This window comes from Stigmatopora nigra, chromosome 13, assembly GCF_051989575.1.
Source record: "Stigmatopora nigra isolate UIUO_SnigA chromosome 13, RoL_Snig_1.1, whole genome shotgun sequence".
In the NCBI taxonomy this organism is placed as follows: domain Eukaryota; kingdom Metazoa; phylum Chordata; class Actinopteri; order Syngnathiformes; family Syngnathidae; genus Stigmatopora; species Stigmatopora nigra.
The window spans coordinates 5,940,686-5,962,643 of NC_135520.1; the positions used below are offsets into that span (position 1 = coordinate 5,940,686).

The window sequence follows — 21,958 nt, forward strand, 5'->3', positions numbered from 1 at the left end:
TCTGCAATAAATATTTTTTTTTCTACAAGTAGTGAAGGCGCATTACAGTTCTTTTCTACACCACAATTATACATACAGTTTCATTTACCTTTTTCATATAAACACAGTAGACATTTTTTTTTTTTTTTGCATACGAGTTGAAACATTTGGCACAATTTCTTCCTGACTGTTTTTTGGTGAAATACAAATTAGATCATTTAAATTGCCATGTTTTGTAGAATAAAAAATGCGAGATATTTGGCCATTAAATCCGTATCATGATGACTCAACACACATACTGTCTTGTTGATTATTATGCACAGAAACAAATACCTAAACTTTCAGTTGACGGCACGAGTATAAACTGTCTTGACTTTGTCTGTGGAGCAATATACGTTTATAAATTTTGACACTATAACTGACAGACACTTAATGAATCATTTCCTCATTGGCTACTGGGTACAAACATTGTGCTCGCACAGAATCGATCAAAAAATATATATAAACGCGTACTTGCTTGACACTCTTAATTGTAGTGTTAACAGTTTTTGTAATGTTCATTCTTCTGTTAAAGCGTATCATCTCGTTGTCCAGCTCTCTTTATCCAAACATCTGGGAGGTCTGGTTTACTGTTGGGTAAGATGACCATTTCTTCAGTCTGACTGCTGTGACCTTTTCCACACATCTCGTAAACAGTCTCTCTCAGTGAGAGACGCAGAGTGTCTCTCTTTCCGTTCAGGTGTCCCGGTTGTAACTGAGTTTCTACGTCGCCCTGCTGCCCATTGGAAGGCCCGGGTTCAATGTCGCTCAAGCACGTTTCATTAGAATCATCCAGAAACTCACAGGAGCTCATAGATTGCGAGGGCTGAAGAAGTCGATCTTCTGTGGTTTGTTCCTCTGTGCATAAACATGGCTGCTCTGTGGTCTCTCCTGTGTGGTTTGTTATCATTTCATCCATACTGGAGGATGATGAAAATGTTTGATTAGTCCATTGCTGCAACGTATTGGAACGATCTCGGCAGGTTTTACACATTCTCTTGCCGGCGGTCATGTCTGATCGTGTTGGGTTCTCTTTGTATGGCGATGAGGTCTGTAGAGCGTGAGGCGCTTGTCGACCGCACGTCTCCCCACTTTCACCGTCGGAAAATGTGTCCCTCCCACAATACTCGATCTCATCGGACAGCACAGATGGTCTATTGGACAGCTTACTTGTGCAAGTGCTGTTTTCAAAACTATCGCTGAGTCGATAAGCTAAAGGCTGCAGCTCGTACTGCTCTGGGCCCCTGACTGCACCTCCTGTTCCCTTCTGTTTTTGTTGATTCGGGTAAAGGTAGTCACCTGTTTGTTTGTCATAAAATCTATTTGCTCTTGCCCTACCTAAACCCCCATTAGTGGAGGATGGGTCCGGTTCTCCCCCTGAGCAAGATGACAGCATGCCGTCTGACGGATCTGATAAACACGGAAGTGGAACCCTCCAGCAGTTTTTCTGAGGACCGAAAAAGCAGCACAGTGGCTGGAAAAAGAAGGTCGCAAATCCGCAAGATACACATTTGACCAAAAATAAAAAAATGCCCAATTTCCTGAACAGTAACACGGTTGAAGGCAACATGATGATCCCGGTGCAGAAAAACGCACCTGACACTATTGCTACAGGACATCCCATCCTCTTGGTGGAATGAGCTACTTTCCCTATTTTGTCCGAATGAGGTGCAAAACAGTACGAAATACAATAGTTGGCTACAAAGTCAACGGATAACCCAGCTGCAGATGAGATGAAGAGAGCCTCGATGCCACTTAGCTGCCACTCCAACAGAACTAGGAGTCCTATAGTGACAAAAACGCTGCCTCCAACGGCCACGGTCCCGTATACGCTCAATGGAATGTTCCATGTAGTTAATAGCAGCGAAACAAATGTAAGACACACCGAGGATCCAGTGACCAGCAACATCTCTGAGCTCAAAGAGTGTTGCAAGTCGTAAAGAGACAACTGACTAACAAACCAACCGTTTTGCAACCCAGGTGGCGCTCCCGATATTTCTTTGTTAAACCACGCCAGGGTTTCCCTGTAGAAAACATTTGTTTGGTTGAAGTTGAAGTTGTAGCGATATGTGGTTTTGAATGCCAATACAAGAGCAGCAATCCGGCCCTCTGGCTGGTAGTGCACGCCGCCATGCGTTGGATCGCCCTCGGAGGACCTCTCTGCCAACATCTCGCTCAGGCAGTTCTCGAAAACACGAGGACGGAAGGGAAATGTAACATTATTGCAGCAAACATGTAGTTTGCCATTATTCTCTGAGCATCTTCTGAGAGAGACCCAGTTTATGAGCTGCTCCATGAAACAGACATCTATTGTTGCGTCTTTGTCATCAGGCGGAGAAAGGTAAAAGCTTTGGTTTTGCACACCACCGCACAAGTTCCTCAACCAAACTTGTGCACTGGGTTGACTCATTGTGAAGTCAGGATCAAGAACCAAGGAGCCATTGCTTTTGGGGTTGAAGTGATTTTCATTATCAGTGAGTTTGACACCCCAAACAAGCGTCAGTGTCACTGGCCTATCTTCTCCATTCATCTCTCTCTCAAACATGAACATGTGACGATATTCCGCATCATATCTCTCAAATGGGTGACTGGAGCGGAAAAGCTGAGTGATGCCGCTCTCTAGAGTAGGCAGCTTCATTCCTGGGTCGAAGCAGGACATGTACGTCCCACCCGCGGCCAGCACTGCAAACCAGCAAACCCAGATATATCGGAACTTCACTACCGCGCAAGGTAGAATTTTGAGAAACACTAAATTGGACGTGTTGGCAAGACCTCGCTTCAGTTCTCTCAGCTTTTGGCCAAATGTGAAAAGACACTTCTTGCGTGAACTCTCTTCCCAGAATACACTGGGTTTTTTGGCACAGCAGGGCTTCCATCCATGCGATGAAGCGGACGCTTCAGCGTAACGTTCCCGCAAGACGAAAGCACACGGCAGCCACACAAGTGCCAAAAGGGAACCGATAAACGAGGCGGTTCCAAGATAAACTGCAAAACATCTGATAGCCGTAATGCTGCTGAGATAACCGGAACAATACGCTGCGCTGGAGGTCAACCCTGACGCTAAAATCAAATAACCCATTTCCTGCAAAACCTTGTGTACTCTTTTACCCAGGGACACTGCGGGCTTCTGGGACAGCTGCATATTCCAGTAGTCAGCAAAGATAAAAATTTGATTGGAGCATGTTCCAAGGAGAATAAGCGCAGCTGAGAGGTTAATCAGTGGGAAGAACGTCAGGCGAAATGCTACTTTATAAAGAAAATAGGAAGTGAGGAGGGACCCGCTGATTGCTACCACTGATATCGCCACCATGACGAGAGAGTGAAGGTAGAGGGCCATTGTGATAAGAAGAAAGATGATTGCAAGGACCGGGAACACGGAATCTCTCGATAGATAATGCTTGAATAGCATTTGCTTGATCCCGAGGTCCATCCCTGTGATTGTTGTGTTATTGTACGTCAGATCGCTCCTCTTTAGGCTCCTCATGTAGATCTCCATCATGTGTTTCCCCTTATTCACCGGTAGAAACAGAAGACTATACTTGAGAGTGGGGATCTGATATTCAGCCGTCTGCGGGCCAAGGAAATCTTTATCGACCAGGAAGTGCAAGATTTGGAACACCATGCGGGATTGTTTGCAGCGTGACGGGACAAAAGAGCAGCTGCCGTATTTGGGTCTCTGGAAACAGGCCTGCACTAGATGTCCGTTATGGTAGTGTGGTGCACACTTCCGGAGAAGGTGAAGTGCCTCAGAGACCTGAGGGGAAGAAAGACGTTGAATGTTAGATAAAGATTAGATGCAAAACGACCTGTTGGATCTGTCGTTTGTTGGCAGCTATGCATCCGCTACCTGTTGCGAGGTTAGGTCGAAGCAGCTCGAGGCATTAGTGAGCGAGGCCAAGTAATTTCCTAAGGACCAGCTGGGACAGCAGCCGCTTCTGGATACTGACTCGGCCTCCCCTCTCACATGCTGCTGGCACACGTCCTGGAACTGAGCCTGGGAGCGAATCTGAGATGTACAGGGGAGGTGTTTTTCCAAACCGTAAACAAATAATTATCCCATTAAATGTCATTGGAGCCAATCTTCTTGAGTTTTTCCACCATGGCTTGTTAAAATAAGATTATGATTGATTTACTGGGGATAAATACGATAAGTGAAGACTAAAGGTGCATGCAGACTCTATAATTTGGAATCAGATATTTGTTTTTTTCATTGTTTTTCTGTACTGCGTATCCTCACAAGGATCACAGAGGATACTAGTGCCTATCCCAGTTAACTACGAGCACCAGGATCAGATCCGATCTTTTGACCAAACCCAATATTGTCTGATAATCTGAGTATCAGATCGGGACATGACTAATCAAGGCAAGTAGAGATCAGATCATACCCTGGATTCTTCCATCTCACACATGGCACGGATGGCTTTCAGGCTCCACAGACTAGCTGAGCTTTCTGAACGGAACACCAGCTGCGACAAATGTTGGCCTGTGAAGCATAGACAGATGGTCTTCAGATACAATACGGCAAAATGCGAATCATCCTTTTATTCTTGCACTTGTAATATTTCAGTGATTATTGTATTGTGTAACAAAACTAACTTCAATTAACGTTAAAATTATGTAGTATTAAAACTGTGTGGCCTTTTGAAATGACAACCATAAAAAATAATCACACAACCACATGAACTCAGTCTTCCTAATCCAATATATTGTTATTTAATTAAAATCTAATAAAGAAGGACTCACCAGGACCGTCACAGAGGAATGATTCTGAGGTCGAGTCTTTGGCTAGCATCCTCTTGTATCTGGATCCAGAGGTGTTATGTCGTTCCTCTCCACTACTCAAAGTAAAAACAGAGATAAATGTTTCCAAATTAAGTGAAGGAATCAATAGTAGAAGGGATGATTTTATTCATGCATTTTGCCCTAACTTTCTGCTGACCTTTTATTGAGCTGCTGGGGCAAAAAAGACAATGGTTTCCCTGGGCCAGTGTTTTCCCGCAGCCTTGACAAACTGGACTGCCGAACGCCGATGTCTGTGCCTTGTGGCTCAAAGCCCTGAAGAATCAAAACAAAATTATTATGCTTAAATGATATATCAAGTGTCCTTAATTGACATTCAGTGCAGGGCATTTAATTTTTGCCAATAATTAGTCTCCTGTGGTTATACTATTTCTGTTAATTAATTTCATCAAGATGCTAATGGGGTGTAATTTGATCTAATATAGTGAATTCTTATGAAAGATGATGGGGATGACTCAGATGAGACTAAAGTCATTCAGGATAAAATATAATGAAAAATCACTTTGAGGTGGTCGGGAAGGATCATATTTCATTTTGAAAGAGAGAGAGAGACACACAAAGGGGAGTTTCATTTTCCAAATATGCTTGTGGCAGTTTAACTCTAGAATAAAATGACACTGGCTGCTATTGACGGCCATAAATAACTCCGCTATTTCTCATGTGAAACTATACACATTTGCATGTTCTCGAAAATATGTATAGTACTTGAACTTTGGGTTGCAATGGCAAAAGTTGAATGTTTGAAATCCACTGCTTATGTTTTTGTGCACCAAAAAAAATTTTCAGACTAATTTCTCAACCAGACTCACCAGCAGAGGCTCTGAGAAGTCGGGCAGCGGTCCAATCAAAAGTCCAGCAAGCGAACATGAAAGGAGCACCAATGCACATCCCAGTAAGACCTCTAAAGGGTAGTCTACAAGAATCTGAGAATAACTGAAGAACAAAAAAGATGATGTACTCAATTGCAGTATATATCGTCGACGTAAGGTCTGTATCAGTACAAAACAACTTTTGGTCTAATATTAGATGGAATGATGAGGATTAGAAAGTTGTAAAATTACATCTTTATATTACTTCAATTTTAACTGAAAGGTGTTTGGGGTACGCTGACTTAAACTGTTGCCGGCGTAAAGGTCAGTGTGCAATAAAACGTGGCCAGTCCGAACCCAGAATTAAAAAAAAAATGTTCTTACTTTCTCACAAAGCAGTCAAGTCCTCCATCCCTGTAAATGAGACAAATACGTCTTTTAGAAATGGCTCCCCACAGATGAACATTAAAAAAAAATAAAGTTAGAAAACACACCCAACTGTCACCACATGCCGCTGTGTGGCTTTTTGCAAGCCACCTTCTCTTGAGCCGTGTAGCCAGCGGCACCTCGACAGACCAAGCTGGTCAGGTCCCTCGTGAGTAAAACTACAGCTGTGGCCTATTTGGACCTCCATGCCCGGCTCGGCGTAAGGGCCACTAGTGCTGTTTGGCTCGCAGCACATGTTTGGCTTGAGAGCGTTGTAGGGGCTGCAGTGGGTGCATTTATGGAGTTGAGCTTGACCTGTAGGAACCTTAATTTCAGGAGTGGAATAATGAAGGGTTTCAATCACTTTTTAAGTGTTATTGCCTTGAAATATTTCACCCAAGTCAATCCAGTTCATCGTTCCCTCTTCAATAATGCGGTATGTTTTTTTAACATACTTGGTGATAAAGTTTGCCAGATGAAGAAGGTCTGTCGAGACTACTGCAGCTGTCACACATCTCCTGCTCAGCTCGGAGGGTATTAAGATTGCTCTGTTCCGGGTACGTGCTGTCTGGGGGGCACAAAGATAGCACCGGGATCCCACTGTAGGGTAAGAGTAGCAGGGAGAATAACAAATGTGAATAGGGTGGAATTCTTAAATTTCTAATCCTACTTTAGTTTTGTGTTTTTTGTTGCCGTTGGCAGAACTAATGATGCTAGTATTTTTAGTAAGACTGCAGAAAAATGAGAGGGTAAATTTGAGTATAGCTTCGATTTATGGAGTGCATTTCCCTATTATGTTCAGCACCAGTGGTTGTGGTGTCTTCTTCGATCTTTGTAAACTAATTACTCAACTAAGCGGCACAAGGCAGTAGGCTGAATTGTTTTTGCATTGCTCAGATACTAGAAAAAAAGTTTTAGAGCATCTCTTTTGCTTTTTGCTATTATTTTTGCAACTTTTTTTCCTTAAAGGCGTGGAGGGCAACACCTATGGGGGATACATAGTCCATTTTAGGGATTGTAATTGTGAGGTGTAATGTGTACCATGTTTGTTTTTCCACAGTGGACAAGATGCAACCGCACTTCTCGTCTTGTCGCTATGGTAACACAGTAAATCAACAAAGGCAAGTGACCTCACCCTGTTTAATGTGTCCTCTAATAAGGTGCAGTGATGCAGGAAGACACAGCAGCAATGGTCTTAGTTGTTTGTATGACATTAACTCGTAACTCACTCACTGTCATTGGCAATGATAGACATCGAATCTATTTGAACTTGTATGGCTGCCATTGACAGCAACAGACGTCCAATCATTTTGTTCCAGTCCAAATAGTTTAGCCGCCAATGTGTTGAAAGGTACCCCTGACCAATACTAATGGATGTCAGACATTATTATACGGCATTCTATTGAACTAATACCAAATGATTGTTTTATTTGATAGCACGGTTTAATGTTTGCCGTGTTTCGAATATCGAACAACAGAAATAGAAGCAACTCATCAATATTTCAGATGATGAGTGTGAAAATAATTTACAACGGTGTCATATTGGGAATGGACATTTTTTACTGCATGCTGACATTAGGTAAACCTGATTACACATTTAAGCACGCGGGAATACCAACCAAAACAACACGCTTAATACTGGCTGCTGCACTCGTAAGCTATCCGTGTTGATATTTCAGATCTTGAAAAAGCAAATAAACTGGGATATGGACCCTGAACGGGAAATGTCTATGCCTGTGTTTGACGACTGCTCACCAGTTCAGGGCGTATCCTACCTATCAGCCAAATTATTTTGTTAAAAGCTGCGTAGGTAAGCCTTGTAAATGCATAACTAAGATTGTCACTTGCATATTTAGTGAGCACTTGTATTGAATTGCCTCAGAATACTGCGCCAACACAGAAAAAAAAATGACAACAAAAAATATACATGTCAGAAAATACTATCTTAATGTAGACTTCAATGAGATGGAAATTATTTTTTGTTGTAATTATTGTTTTTTTCTGATTAGGATTAGGATGTGTAAGGGTGCTTAATTATTTAAGACTACTGGGGTTAAACAATTGAAGCATACACACAAATATATACAGCAAGGTCGTTTTCTTAAGATTAAAACAAAAAAAAGCAAAAATAATTATTCAATCAACCCACCCATGATAAGCCTCCTGGGTATCCCTTTCTTCTTGAGAATCCTCCATCACTATCGCATCCGTGCTGTCCCCTGTGGTCGAGTGAGCATCCATCAGCCTCCTCGTCTACATTTGCCAGTTAGAAATAGTAATAATAATAACAACAATGTGGATCGAGGTGATAAAGGGAGGAAGGTCTCCCTCTGCTTCGGGCGCGAGCCTTGTTACCGGGGTTACTAGTAGGGAGCAACACCGCGGCTCTGCGGCTTCATCTGCCCCGAATTGTGCTCCGATTGGCGGATCGGTGGTCGCCTGCTTGCCAATTGGTCGCCAAGTAAACCGCTGCCTCCGTGTTAACGATTCACCAGCGATGATGTTATTAACCCAATTTACGTTGACACCTCGGCAAGAAAATAGTCTATCATTTTTAAATGCACACAATATTAGCTCATGCTCTCTTTTCAATCTGAGAATGGATTCTTATTATTAATAGAATCAGTTATATTCTAGAGTAGGCTGTACTGATTTTAATAATTTACCTGCACAGCATTATAATCTAATGCATGTGTCAAAGAGGTGGCCCGGGGGCAAAATCTGGTCCACCGCATCATTTTGTGCGGTCCGAGAAAGTAAATCATGAGTGCTGACTTTAGGATCATACGTAGGACGTTTTAGGATCAAATTCAAATGAAGATTATGGATGTATATAATATTTCCAGATATTCCCCCTTTTAAAAAAAACAATAATTGCATTTTTAATCCATTTTTTAGTTTTTAGATGTTTACAAAAATGGGGTTTGCAAATGCTTAGGATTCTTAGGGTTTTACATATCATTTATGTAGCTGAAATAATTTTGAAAACATAAAGAGAAAGAAAAAACTATCTTTTCGGGGGATTGATGAAAATAGGACAATGAACCACTGGTTGAGATAACTGTGCTGACTTATATTACGTATATGGAGGAAATGCCACTGCTGGGTGTCATTTTCATTTGAAAAGCATGAGTTTGACACGCCAGATGAATGATGCTCTCTATGACTCTTCTTCCTAATAGGAATCCTGGCACTGGATTGGACCCTGGCGGTCTTACTGGAGCAACTAGAAAAGACATGAAGCAGTAAACGGAGAGATCAAAGACAGTTTGGAGATTTTAAATGAGATCCACAGTTGGGTGGAGCGCTTTTTTCATCTTGCTAATTTGACCTAATTTCTATCCATTAGCGTTTCCATGAATCACGATGAAGAGATGGAGATGAAGAACTGAAACGTGAATGGGACGGAAGGGCAGTCATCTTGGGTAAATGTACAACTTTAAACTATCATTATCATCAAAGTGCCACAAGAAAATGTAAAACCATATACTTTCTAAGCATGAACTTCTGCACTCGCACATGCTATACCCATGTTTCTTGAAGGCATAATGAAATTTTTTGTCTTCTTTGCCCCTGTAAAGCATCCTGTGATGGAGCTGGGCTGGTTAATGTCTTGTTAACCTGAGACATTGATTAAATTACTTAGTCTTATACGCACAACACGGATGGTGCTGGTCATGGAGTGGCCGACGTGTTTGTTTGCACGTCCCAAATTTTCTGAAGTATCCTGACCAAACATGAGCAAATGTAAACTGTCCGTTAATAAGATGATTTACAATTAGGCTGTGAATGGACACCATTGTGGACGTTTTGCTATTATGTATGGAGAGATTAAACAAAGGAAAGTACACAATATTCACAAAGCAAATATTTTGAAATACCATCGCCTCTTAGAATGTAGAAAACGTACCTAGTTGATGTGGTTCTGTTAAAGATCTTGTTTTGGATCTCCTGAAAATGCTCACTTGAAAACATATTTATATTTCGTGTAGTGGGGATTTGTTGCCGTCTACTGACCAGACTGAGAAATGATCACAAAAATCGGTCATCAACTTTGAATGGGGCAGGAAGCAAAGAGCCACATACGGCTCGTGAGCTGCGTGCGTGAACACCAGGTTTTGTGGGGTCAAGCTGTTGTTTTTAATAATCCAAAGTAGTCAATTACCCTATGAATGATTCCAATGAATGCGCGTCCAGAAATGTTCATTGATTGCATTGAAACAGATGATGATGACAGTGATGGATTGTCGCCCAGGAACCATGCTGGGTAGCCGTGCAGCCGGGTGTAAAGTTACGCGCGGACAGGACACACCTCCAGTGGGAGTTTCCACGCGGAGAAGGAGGTGGGGAAGGATCAGCGTGAACAATCTTTGCACCCAAGTCAGTAGTCGCCACAAGTGCCCTCCCTCGCTCGTTACCGCTCGTGGAACATGCCCGCCGCTGTGGGCAAGTCGTTACGCGCGGCCACCGTGCTGTCCGTGGCGGTCCTGTCCGTGTTGGTGTGCTTGCTCCTCGGCAGCGTGCATCGCCTCGGGAGCGGCCACGCACATCCGGAGGAAGAGTTGGCCTCGCTTCGTGCGGCGTTGAGCCTACGACTGGCGCAAAGACGCCAAGAAATCCTACCCTTGCTCCCGGCTGGACGCGACGAGGAGCCGCTCTCCGCTTGGGAGTCCTTTCTGCGGGACGAGCTGACGCGTGGCTCCGCTTCGAGGGCTCCGCTGGGCTGCGGAGCTCTGCGGGACGCGCAGCCGCTGGAGGTGCTCGGATCCGGGTACACCAAGCTGGTGGTGAAGGTGACGCTGGCCGGAGGGGAACCGGTGGCCCTCAAGATGGTCAACGAGAACGGCATCGACATGGGCAAGTGTGTGGAGGGCTTTAAGGACCCCCATGGATGTCGTCAGTTGGTTTCCTCCAAGATCAGCAAGGAAGTGGTCCTACTACACCGGTTGCGGCATCCCAATGTCATCAAGGTATTTGAAGTACTATATAACTGCACTTTTGAACTATTTTTGTGAAAGTAAAGTGATTCAATGGGGAGCTGGAGAATGCAAACCGGTTGATAAGGAGAAACAGTAAGAAATGTTGAATGAAAACCTCCCTAGTTACTTGAAATGATCTCAAAGTTATGTATGAATCAATATTCCTAAATATGTCTAAAAGTCTAAATATGGCTTCAATTGAGAGAGCAAAGTTTTGCAACTTAAATTCAATAATGCAACAAAGCAGGGAAAGTCTTTTGAAGTGCACTTAAAGTTTAAAATATTCATATTATTCTTTTCATACATCAAAAATCCCTGGCTATGTGTTCAATTTACAAATATATGTAAGTGTTTATTTCTTTAATGGATACAAGAGGCCGGCCATTGAATCCATATGCACATATGACCCTGTTCTGCAAACAAAAAAATACAACGTTATATGAATATTTTTTTGTTGAGGTCACACTTTGAGTCAAAACTTTACTTATAATTTTCTTACATTTGCATGGAGGGAAAGGTATTTATTGAATGTCAAACAGAAAAGAACTAAACATGCACAACAGTAATGATAGAAAACTGTTTTTAGTAACTTGAGTCAAGGGTTTAGTATATATATATATATATAGCCTTCCCTTTCAAAAAAAGTTTCAAAAGCATAAACTATTTTATGGTGGCACAAACATAGGCCACCCACTCTATAAACAAGTTCTATCGCTGTATAGAAAAATAGATCCACATTGCTTTGAAATTTTAAAACACCAAACAATCACATATAAACCTCATACACAATGCCTAAACAGTACAGGGACTTAATAATGTAAAGGACATTTCTTTTGATGTTTACCCAAAAATCAGCAGACACGCAGACATCTTTCCATCTCAAATTAGTCAAGCAAGCCAAATACTCCAGCTGCTTGTTGCAGGACGGTCCCATCTAATTCAATTAAATCCCTTGACCCTCTCCTGGACCTTTAGGGTGAAATTTTTCCGCAGCAGACAATGCGCCTCTGTGCTCACTCTCCCTACTCCCTCCGCACTTAAAGCCACTTTTAGTTTGCCCAAATCTGACCAAGGGCTGCTTCATATCAGTCTCTGATGTTTTAATGTGGTTTCACCAGTTGCGCGGTCACTGTGTTGGAGACGCGGGAGGCCGAGTGACAGTCATCCTGGAGCAGGGGACCCCACTCCAGATGCTCCGTCTGCTCCAGAGCCCCTGGGAGGACCGCTTTAGGGTAAGCTCTTGATGCTCTTCCCCTACTTTGTTGCTTAACCGCACTGCAGTTGGCCCACTGCCTGTATTCGCAAGAACGCGTGCGTGCGCAGACCTCCAAATGAAGGCTGAAACTTTAGGAGCGCCGACATCTGTCCCCTCGCTGTATTTGATCAGGCCGGGCTTGGAATGGAGATGAGACCGGGAGTTAATCCAATGTAGCACACACACACACACACGCACACAAGTTTAACTCTACCCCCATCGCAGGTATGCTTACAGTGGGAGTCGAAAGAGGGCGAATTTACACAGCGGGACTCCAAGTGTGAAAGTGTGCGCTGCTATGTTTGAAAGACTTTTTATTTTAAGTCACAACAGGTAAGAATGTTTAAGAGCGGGAAGAAATATAAGTCATGGTGTAGTATAAGTCCCATTTTTGAGGGGTAATATTTTTTTTAATCGGAGATCAAAGCTAAGGATTATACATATTAGTGATAATAATAAAAACAATACAACAGGCTAAATAGTTAGGTTCAATCTTGTAAAATGAAAATATATAAAATCGTTTCAGGGATTTGTGATGTTGTTTGAACCAAATGTTTCATTTTTAAGTGACCAAGTTACCCAATTACTGGCCTGGCATACATAATAGAAATGGGGGATAAGGTTATACTATATATCGGAAAAACAATGCAGTACATTAGAAGGCCCCTTCATGTCTTTCTTTTGTCACTGTCATCGAATTTAGGAATTTGTTATGTCTTCAATTCCACAGTACTTTTCAAATCAATGATGCAGAACAACCACGTGTATCCCAATACCACAAAATCAAGCATCAAATAAATCACTACACAACACGAACATATGGTGTAAATAAAACAAGATAGTTAGCTCAATCCTGCTATTGATTGTGATACTAAATCATAGAATGGAACATCATTAGCATGACATAATTGGACCATATTGTAATGGAATATTAATTCCATTCCACTGACACGTACAGTATCATGAGGTTTTTTTTTGTAGTGTTTTTTGGCTGACATCTCTGTGGAATGGAAGAAAGTTGCTACACGAATCATGTCAGGAAGCAGCCCGTACCCCCTTGAGAAATTTCATTAGTGCTTTGGAGAGTACCAAGAATGAGAAATGCATTCTCATACCCAAACACAGGAAAAGGAGTGGAAGGGTTGGGTTCATTCAGAAATTTATTCATTCCTTTAAAAAAAAAAAAATCTATTCCTCAAATAGTAAAGTAGTCATTCTTTGCCAAGAAAGTACATTGAAGTTATAGACCACCTAAAATTTAGGACTTTCCTAAGTGAACTCAGTGGAAAGCTAGTCAGTACATTCCAAAGATTTTGGAGGCGGCCTCAATTATTCATATTGGAAAATCATTACGGCAAGTTGCCGTCGTGTTAAAAAAATATTTAAGAAGTTTCTTCAATCTGTTAGTGAAAAAAACTGTCAAAAACAACTAAAACAAGTTCTGCCCCACAGTACTGTTTTGTCTTTAAAATGTCCATGCAACCTTATTATACACCCATCTGTGTGGCATTACTTATTTAATCATGTCCAACTTTGAACCCACGTCCAAGAGAAAGGCAGCATTTCTTTAGTGTGACATTGCCAAGTACTGGCCTGGCATGAACATGACAGGACAGCCTTGTTGTTTGGGAAATACTGTCGGTCTTTATTGTGTCCTTGTGGTTTGAAAGAACTTTACGCAGAAACAATGATTTGAGGGGAGAGAAAAAAAAATCATGCTATCCTATACTGCTTGCAGTTTTTTTTCTACTAAAGAGGCGTCAGGGAAAAACCTCCCTGGTGCAGCCCGCTCAATGTCAGCTACATGTGTGAGGCCTACAGTAATCCAGGCGTGTCCGGTTTCACCTACTGCCGTTTTTACTGTGTTAGTGACGTCAAAGTCCTTTACAGTACCCAGCCCTAGCTGCAGTACATTTGTACTGTTACTGTAAATACATGCACACACGTTTATTTTATGGCTTGGTAGTGCACAGCTGATGAAACAAAAAAAAGTAACATTTTGACATTTGTTTTTCTTTCACTAATCACATTTGACAGTTAAGAAAAAAGTATGACAACTTCAGTTTGGTTCCTTTTTCCAGTTGTGTTTATACAAATAACTGGTAGTTAATTTGTAAAGGTTACAGATATGGTAACTGTATTATTTCAATTAAAACCTGCATACTCTTGGATATAGAAAACCTTATCTAAGCATATTTTTTGCCTTGTTTTCATTTTAATTTCATTCTTTTTAGATTTAGGAATTTAATTTAAACATTAGTAGTGCTTTGCTGTACCCTTTTAGGAGACATAATTTATTTTTACATTCTAACAGTCTCCTTCAAAAGGACTAGTTTTATAATAATTTAAAGAGATGTAAAAAACACTGAGTATTTACAAAGGGGGGTAGCAAATAGATACAGTAAATTGCTATTTAAAGTCAACAACTTCTTGATTAATCCTCTCGTTACAATCTCATTAGACCATCTTAACAGGATTATCTCACTGCAGCTAAGTAAACAACGAAGCAGATAATGAGAAGGCTTTTGTTTTGCATCCCTCCAGGTGTGTCTGGACCTGGTTCGCCTCCTGCATTTCCTGTCACGCTCTCCACTCGGATCTGTTGCCCTTCTGGACTTTCAGCCGCGCCAGTTTGTCATGGTATCGGGTGAGCTCAAGCTCACCGACCTGGACGACGCCAGCGCGGCCGACACGCCCTGCGGCCACCACGCTGACTGCTTCCTGCAGTTTCCACATCGAAATTTCACCCTGGCCTGCTCTTCCCGCGGACTGTGTGAGGGACTCAATGAGAAGATGAACATTTACAATGCATATAGGTAAGTCTAAATTCCAACGTTCAATGCTTAGGATGAGTTAGTTGGTCATTCTAGAATCGGAGCACTTTGGGTTATCAAAACTCTTATAAACTAAGCTTTTCCTTTACATTATCAGTCACATATTCACCTATAACAGTTAAACTATTAAAGGGGTGATGAGATCAATTTCTAGATGCGAGACAATAATGAATCCAAAGAAAAAATCATTTTAAGTCTTTAATTTGACTATTCATAGGTTCGTTAGTGTGGTGGGACTAGAAAAAATGACATTTTAGGGGGGTTTAAACACTGATTTGGTATTTTACAAAATGTTTCCAAGCATTTTTTTTACCTTCCTTTCGTATGATTTAAAAAAAAAATGATTTACATTGGCTCTCAGGACAATTAAATTTACTCAGAAACAGTATTTTTTAATATTCTGAATCTGGATTTTGGAGGTTCACAAAAAAAAAAACTAAGTCCTCCATGTCACAATCAATCAGTACTATTGACTTTACCTCTCTCTGCCTGGTACATAAGGCTTAAATACTAACCTATGTTACACCACTGGGGAGGTAGGGATTAAAGTTAAAAACATGCCAGAAAAGTAAAAAGAAACAGAGTACAGCTACCTGAAAATGACACTTATTGTCTTGACACAATGTTGTTACCCAAGGCCTTCAGATTTGTGGTTTGCAGGCAGGCATGATTCATAAAGAGGCGAAAAGCGAGTCCTGTCGCGTTTGATCAGCCCTTCAGATCTTTGACAGCTTTACAGTTTCAAGTCATGTTCAGTGATGGATGTACTCTTTTCTTCTTTTTTCTTCTGGTGGCTCCCAGGTACTTTTTCACCTACTTGCTCCCTCATCAGGCCCCGCCCGGCCTCACACACCTGGTGGAGCGCATCATGAACGCCACAGGTGAGCAAAAGAGTAACGCCTTAACATGACGGCCTGCACGAGATCACACATGGAGTGAATTTATTGTGATGTTGCGGTCTTGTCATAACGTGCCCCTGATTTAAAGGAACAGGCAACAGCTTGATGATCCCAGTAGAAGCAATTGTATTTAATGGTTGGAAAAAAAACATTTAAAATGGTATGCTTAATAGTGGAGAAAACTCTTAAAAATACACGATTTCCACGACATTTTATCAATGCCAGTACTACTTAGCCAATCAAATGAAAGTATTCCAGATTCCACCCTTCTTAGCGATGTCACTAATACCCATGCTTTATCAATGTTTGTGTGTGAATATAATTGACCCTGCAAAATTCTTACAATTGCAAAAGCATGTCATTTTTTTTATACCTCAACCTTATTTTCTCCATTATCAAATTTTGTAAAAGATCATTTTGTATACATAAAACAAGCCAAGTCTTTCACATGAATGGTACTTATACTAGGTGGTGTCTGCCTCTTTAAGTTACCTCACTGGTTGCCTTTAATAGCAACAGACATCAAATACAACTAAATATCAATTCCAACTGGCAGTATTTTCACAGTACACGTCATGGTAGGTTGTAAAAGTTTTTTTTTAAATAAAAACAGCCATTAATGACAATATACATCTAGTCAATTTGGTAGGTTATGTTAATGAAGGAAGTAGCTGAATAGAAGACAGACATTTTCCGAATCATACATCCCAATATGTCCATATATCAAACGGCAACCAATTTTCCCCCTACTTGCATGCCTTTTAACGCATCGTCCTTCTGCAGGTGAGCTAAAAGCCGACATCAACGAGACGCTCGATGCTTTCGAGCACATCCTGCAACTTTACCAGTCTGGCCTGCACCTGGACAAGTTGCCTACATCTGCTCTCCGAGGTAAGCCTGCTTCTTCTATGCTACGCTGACCCCTCCGCCCTCCCCACTCGTCGGACACAATGCAGGGCCTTATTTGAAAAGTTCGTCGTAGACTCCACCAGTGTTTTCATTTTGTTTCGGAGGTTGAGAGAGGTGTGTGTGCAAGGGGGAGGGGGTCCAGTGGTCTCCCGCTCGCTTGGGTTGTTTTGACAGGTTATTAGGCGGCTGGAATGAGAGGACAAAACCAACAGAGTGGAATTAATCCTGCGTGTCTCCGGCTCAGAAAGTCTGCTGGGATACACGGAAAGTTTGGCCACTTTTTAAATAAATAACAACCACTTAAGTCTACGTCCTGACTTAGTTTGCCATATAAAGTCTTCTTTTTTTGTTGTTGTATCCCCTCGCTGTAAACATTGCACTCCACTGCAGGCCATCCCTTCACGTAGTTTATGAAATATTAATAACAGAACGACTGGCAGGGTTCCTGTGGTGAAATTTTTCAAGCCCACCCCACCCCCAGATGCCGGACTGTTTATATAGCAGTTCTTTGTGAATTTAATCGCAGATTGAGGGGAAAGAGGCCGCGGGCGCCGAAGCTAACACCAGCGGGGAATGTTTTAGCTTCGCAGGGAGGTGCTACAAGTCAAGCCTCTGCTCGGCTGATTGCAAGAGCGATAAGAGAGCCTGAAAAATGTGTATATTATTTCACATTTTTGTGGGGGAGGTTTTGCACTAGGGGTGTCTGGACCAAGTTATTATGCGGGCTCACTTTTTTTTTTTTTTTTTTTAAATAATAGGGCAAGCAGTGGGAAAGTTGAATGAGCGGGTTGTTTCCGTGAGTAAGGTGAGAAGGTCGCAAGTATAGTCACATGACACCCAGTTGGTCACATTCACTTAACCCTAAATGCTGTCTTGTGGTAAATGTTTTTTTCATATATTTCTTATTAATAATTCACAATTGTCTGAATGCGTTCTTCAACTTTTCAAAAATATGCATCATAACCTCATCTAAATTGCCCATGCATGTTGTTATGTCACATCTTTTGACAATACTGCATGTAAGGGGTTATTACTTACCTGTCCAGTCAGTGGATTATTGTTATATAAATATATACCTAGTTTCCTGGGTTTTTTTGGAGGTAGACTCTCACTTTTAATGACATATTAGTGAATTAGTGTATCCAAAATGGAGAAAAAAATATTTTTATTGTACCCTTTTAGGGCTTTTGAAAAAATATTTGACAAAATTAGAGAACTAATCACAATTTTGTCTTTGGAATTTAAGGAAATTCAAGATAATGAAATCTGAGAAAATGGATGAAGATGAGAAATGTTAACCTTTCAAAAGTCCTTAGAATCATCTTTTATTCAAAGACTTTTGATCCTCATTTGGATCATTTAAGAAACATTAGTCCTCTGATACCTACATTTAGCAGCAGAAATTTGTAAACATAATGAAAGTTCATCGGAATTTTTTTTTAAATTAGAAAAAATAGTCACTTGGTCTATAAAGCGTTTAGGTATCACCCAAAATCAGGATAAAATACACACATTGTCATCATATTTCATTTGAACAGAAAAGCGTCTGTTTTCAGTTGAACTAAATCAACAGCACAGCTGCTTCTTGTCGCCAAATAATACACATCATTTTGCTTCAAGCTGTGCTATCGATTAATATATACCCACTTTTCCTGGCAATGAAGCAAGTCAGCAAATCCCGATGACGCCATTGTAATAACCAATGTGTTCAACAGAGACAGGCTGAGTGTCAACAGGTAATAAGTCTTATTTTGAAATGGCTCGCAGATGTAAGGACATTCCCCGCAGATGAGATCCACAACTGAGGCTAATACGAGAACTTAAGTGAAGCGTTGTAAGACGGCTTCTCTATACATTAGACCAATTCCAGCCGTCCATGTGGCACACAAAGGGAGCTTTCATCTATACGTCTCTGGTGCCCAAACAGCTGAGGTCGGCCACCTTTTCCCCCTCCACAACAGGGCCTCGATTTTCTGAACACTCCTTGTTCTTCTTTTTCTCTCTTCATCCCCCGAAGTCTGATCCTCGTGTCTTTTTTTTTCTTTCCCTCCTCGACCATGAATACACTCATAACTTACTATTCAAAAGGTGAACAGTTTGGAACACAGCGTCTCCTCTCTGTGAACTCTCAGACTTCGCTTTGTGCCGTAGTGTGTGAGTGTGTATGTGTGTTTCTCATGGCTAATGTGGAGCAGATGATTTAAGACAGCCTGCCTGACTGGAAGAATTAGAATGATTAATGTAAGGCAAATGTTTAGGTCGGACTAGGGTGATGCGTTCAATGTGGCGCGCCGTAACTGGGAAAGGAGAGCTCAAGATGTTCAGGAGAGGCATGGCGCAATTACAAAAGTGGTGGAAGGCTAACGACATGTTGAGTAAAGGAAAGGAAAAAAGGCCCACTTAAAAGGAGATAAGTCAAGAATTATTTTTGATTGTAGTTTGCTTTTTTTATGGTGGTCAGATGGCAACCGCATTCCAACAATCGGTTTCAAATGTGGTATTTGTTATTTAGTTGTTCTGTAGTCAAAAACGGCTTTTGCTACTAAGGCAATGTTTTAAGTATAGTAGAATTTGTATGTCTGGATTTATTCGGAAACTAAGAATTCCACGGTCGTCAAACTTCCCGGGAGAGCCGAGCTAGAGAAAAGAACACGTTTGAAGTCATTTAAAAGCACCATTTTATTTTACTGCAATTTAACCACCACCCCCCAAAAACCCAACTCATTAGCCACATGTCATCTGTCTTTTGGTCAAAGCAGTCTTGAAGACAAAATCTGGATGCTCACAATCACACTACCACCCAATGGGAATTGAACCCATACTCCCCACACCCCTTGCCGTGTCCTGTATTACACAATGAAAATTGCATCCATCTTATGGTGTTGCTCAAGACTTACATAACAACGTGTCATGTCGATGCGTTTAGACTACAACGTGACACGAGGCATGACAACGTCGGGGGACGAGGACTACCGTTGCTGGCCTTCCTACAGTCAGCAAGGCTGCGTGCTGTCAGTCCACAGCGCCACGGAGGCAGCACACATCTGCAACTCGCATTCACAGTGCACTAGCTTCACTCTGAATGGACAGAAAACATGGGCTGGTTAGTCAAGTCGACTTTCCAACTTCATTTCTCTTACCATTATGTCCAGAACATTTTTAAAAATCAATGTTTTCCCTGCCCACAGGTCGCTCATTGGCCACTTTCAGGAGCAGTTTCACTTTTCTGGTGCCCGACCAAACCTCTGAGGTATACGTGAAAAAAACCACAGCCGTGTAAATATGACGCACAGACTTTAATATTAGAGCCAGCTCATTTACTCCCGATGATGTGAAGCAAAAAAGCAACTCGTTGCGCTTAAATTAGACGGGTTCCGTGGTGGATTGGCGGGACAGAAGTCGTGGCCCAGGCGATTTGGTAGCTCTCGTACTTGCACCTCTGCCAACTGCTATTTCAAGGGATTTCCCTTAAGGAAGAATTAAGGAAAGGAGAGCCCAGTGCTTTTTTTTCTTCTTCGCCTTCTTTTTACTTTGCTACCTTGACTTTATTTGCTGCTTGTTGTGAAGCCAGCTCCCCCACCGATGGCTGGGAGGTACGAATTGCAACTGTGGCAGTTCAGCGCAAAAAAAAGCCTGAGGACCAGGAAAGAAAACAAAGCTCTTACACAAGTACACGCTCAGGCTGATGCGCAGAGGTGCCAACTGTTTTCTCACGGCTCTGGAGCTAAGCCTCACTGTGATGTCAACGGGACCTTTACAAGATCGCTTTTAACTTGGGGAGTCCAAAAAAATCCAGTCGGTTTGCGGGCAGGTTTTTACATACCTTGTTTTTAACGGTGTGAAATTGCCAAATTCTAGCCTGCAATGCAGATTAGGAATTTTTCTAAATCTGCATGGATTTATATCCCTTAACCTGGGAATAATCAGTCCCAACAACTACCTAATATTTTTTTCTTTACTTATATGTAAAGTTTATTATAGTTTATGCATGCCAGGCCAGTAGTTTGTGAATGTCACTTTCTAAAGAAACACCCCTGAAAAGTGAAATGGATTCCATAACGGGGAATCCGAAGAAAAAGCACCTTTTCTGGCCAAAATTAATGGAAAAACAACCACAGCGCTTCACATCGAAGTGAACTTTTAGACATTTGGTTAGTTTGAAGACTAAATGGTGTTTATGGACACAACCGTTTTTTCAAATCTTCCACTTGGAGATATTCTATTTTGGAAAAAGGTGGTGGCCAAATATTGCCAGCAATTTATAGCCAAAATAATTTCAAATCATTCCAATTTCTTGCATTTTTATTTTCGTAAAGGACTTAAATTTATTCATCATCAATGAGTTCCAATCTAATTGTTCTTACACAATTATGCTTTTAGTGTTATAAGTGCACCTTGTGGGTGAAACTTTTATTTTCAATGGAAAATGAGTCACTTTTATGTCGTTTTTTTATGCTGCACCAAATGTAACAGCAGAGTCTTATTTCATAAATTTCTACTTAAATTGCTCCTCCGTTCATTTGCATCTTTACTGAATGAGCTTTAGCAATAAGTAACAGCCAAATAGGCTCAGTTAGCCCAACTTTGGAGCACTGCAGAGTTTGCACAAAGCTTCAGGAATGCATTGAAATGCTGCATCATGCTGAGCTCATTATGGGCCTTAATTAATACTAATGTAAATGAGCACACCTACTGTCTCATTCACATAGTGGCAGGGGGGGGGGGCAATCTTTTTGTGCATAAGAATGGTTCAGAGGTTGAGATAAGGGCAAATGTGACCACATTAGGAAGGTTTTGTCACAGCAGCTAGCTATCCCAAAATTAAACATGTAGTTCAAAAATAGGATCTTTAAAAAATTTGGTTTATTCTACCACTGAAGTGAAAAAAAAAGTCAGCCTGACCCAAAAATGACACTTTCTAGTGGCGTCAGCAAAAAGCCCCAAAGGTTCTTTTAGCCTCTCATTGGCCCCTTGTTGTCTGGACAAAGCAAGTTGATTAGTGAGATTGCCATTAAGATAAGGAGACTTT

At 41.4% G+C, this 21,958-nt stretch overlaps 2 protein-coding genes across 3 annotated transcripts; one reads left to right on the forward strand and one right to left on the reverse strand.

The window, feature by feature from the left end:
* Window positions 1-37: 37 nt before the first annotated feature.
* On the reverse strand, window positions 38-10,909 carry disp2 (dispatched RND transporter family member 2). Of its 2 annotated transcripts, XM_077731364.1 has the most exons (11): window positions 9,964-10,909; window positions 8,203-9,279; window positions 6,509-6,653; window positions 6,122-6,378; window positions 6,012-6,041; window positions 5,628-5,751; window positions 4,958-5,073; window positions 4,762-4,853; window positions 4,404-4,501; window positions 3,866-4,024; window positions 38-3,772 (listed from the first exon to the last, which is right to left on the reverse strand). In XM_077731364.1, the coding sequence occupies exons 2-11, from the start codon at window positions 8,292-8,294 to the stop codon at window positions 548-550; spliced, it is 4,338 nt and encodes a 1,445-aa protein (XP_077587490.1). In that variant the 5' UTR covers window positions 8,295-9,279; window positions 9,964-10,909; the 3' UTR covers window positions 38-547. The 2 variants fall into 2 exon arrangements, with proteins under 2 accessions (XP_077587490.1, XP_077587491.1); XM_077731365.1 differs by lacking the exons at window positions 8,203-9,279; window positions 9,964-10,909 and having other exon boundaries at window positions 6,122-6,368; window positions 6,509-6,642.
* Window positions 9,425-21,437, forward strand: pkdccb (protein kinase domain containing, cytoplasmic b). Its single transcript, XM_077731367.1, has 8 exons — window positions 9,425-9,478; window positions 10,309-11,023; window positions 12,151-12,264; window positions 14,832-15,103; window positions 15,923-16,002; window positions 16,804-16,911; window positions 19,856-20,032; window positions 20,118-21,437. Exons 2-8 carry the CDS (start codon window positions 10,484-10,486, stop codon window positions 20,207-20,209), a joined length of 1,383 nt encoding a protein of 460 aa, XP_077587493.1. The 5' UTR covers window positions 9,425-9,478; window positions 10,309-10,483; the 3' UTR covers window positions 20,210-21,437.
* Window positions 21,438-21,958: the final 521 nt, after the last annotated feature.

Coding starts and splice junctions, on each gene's coding strand:
- disp2 (XM_077731364.1), bottom strand. CDS start 8,294: ATGGATGCTCACTCGACCACAGGGGACAGCACGGATGCGATAGTGATG. Junction 6,654..8,202: donor ACCCAGGAGGCTTATCATGG/GTGGGTTGATTG, acceptor CTTACCCTACAG/TGGGATCCCGGTGCTATCTT. Junction 3,773..3,865: donor TCGACCTAACCTCGCAACAG/GTAGCGGATGCA, acceptor TCTTCCCCTCAG/GTCTCTGAGGCACTTCACCT.
- pkdccb (XM_077731367.1), top strand. CDS start 10,484: ATGCCCGCCGCTGTGGGCAAGTCGTTACGCGCGGCCACCGTGCTGTCC. Junction 12,265..14,831: donor CCTGGGAGGACCGCTTTAGG/GTAAGCTCTTGA, acceptor GCATCCCTCCAG/GTGTGTCTGGACCTGGTTCG. Junction 20,033..20,117: donor TGGACAGAAAACATGGGCTG/GTTAGTCAAGTC, acceptor CCCTGCCCACAG/GTCGCTCATTGGCCACTTTC.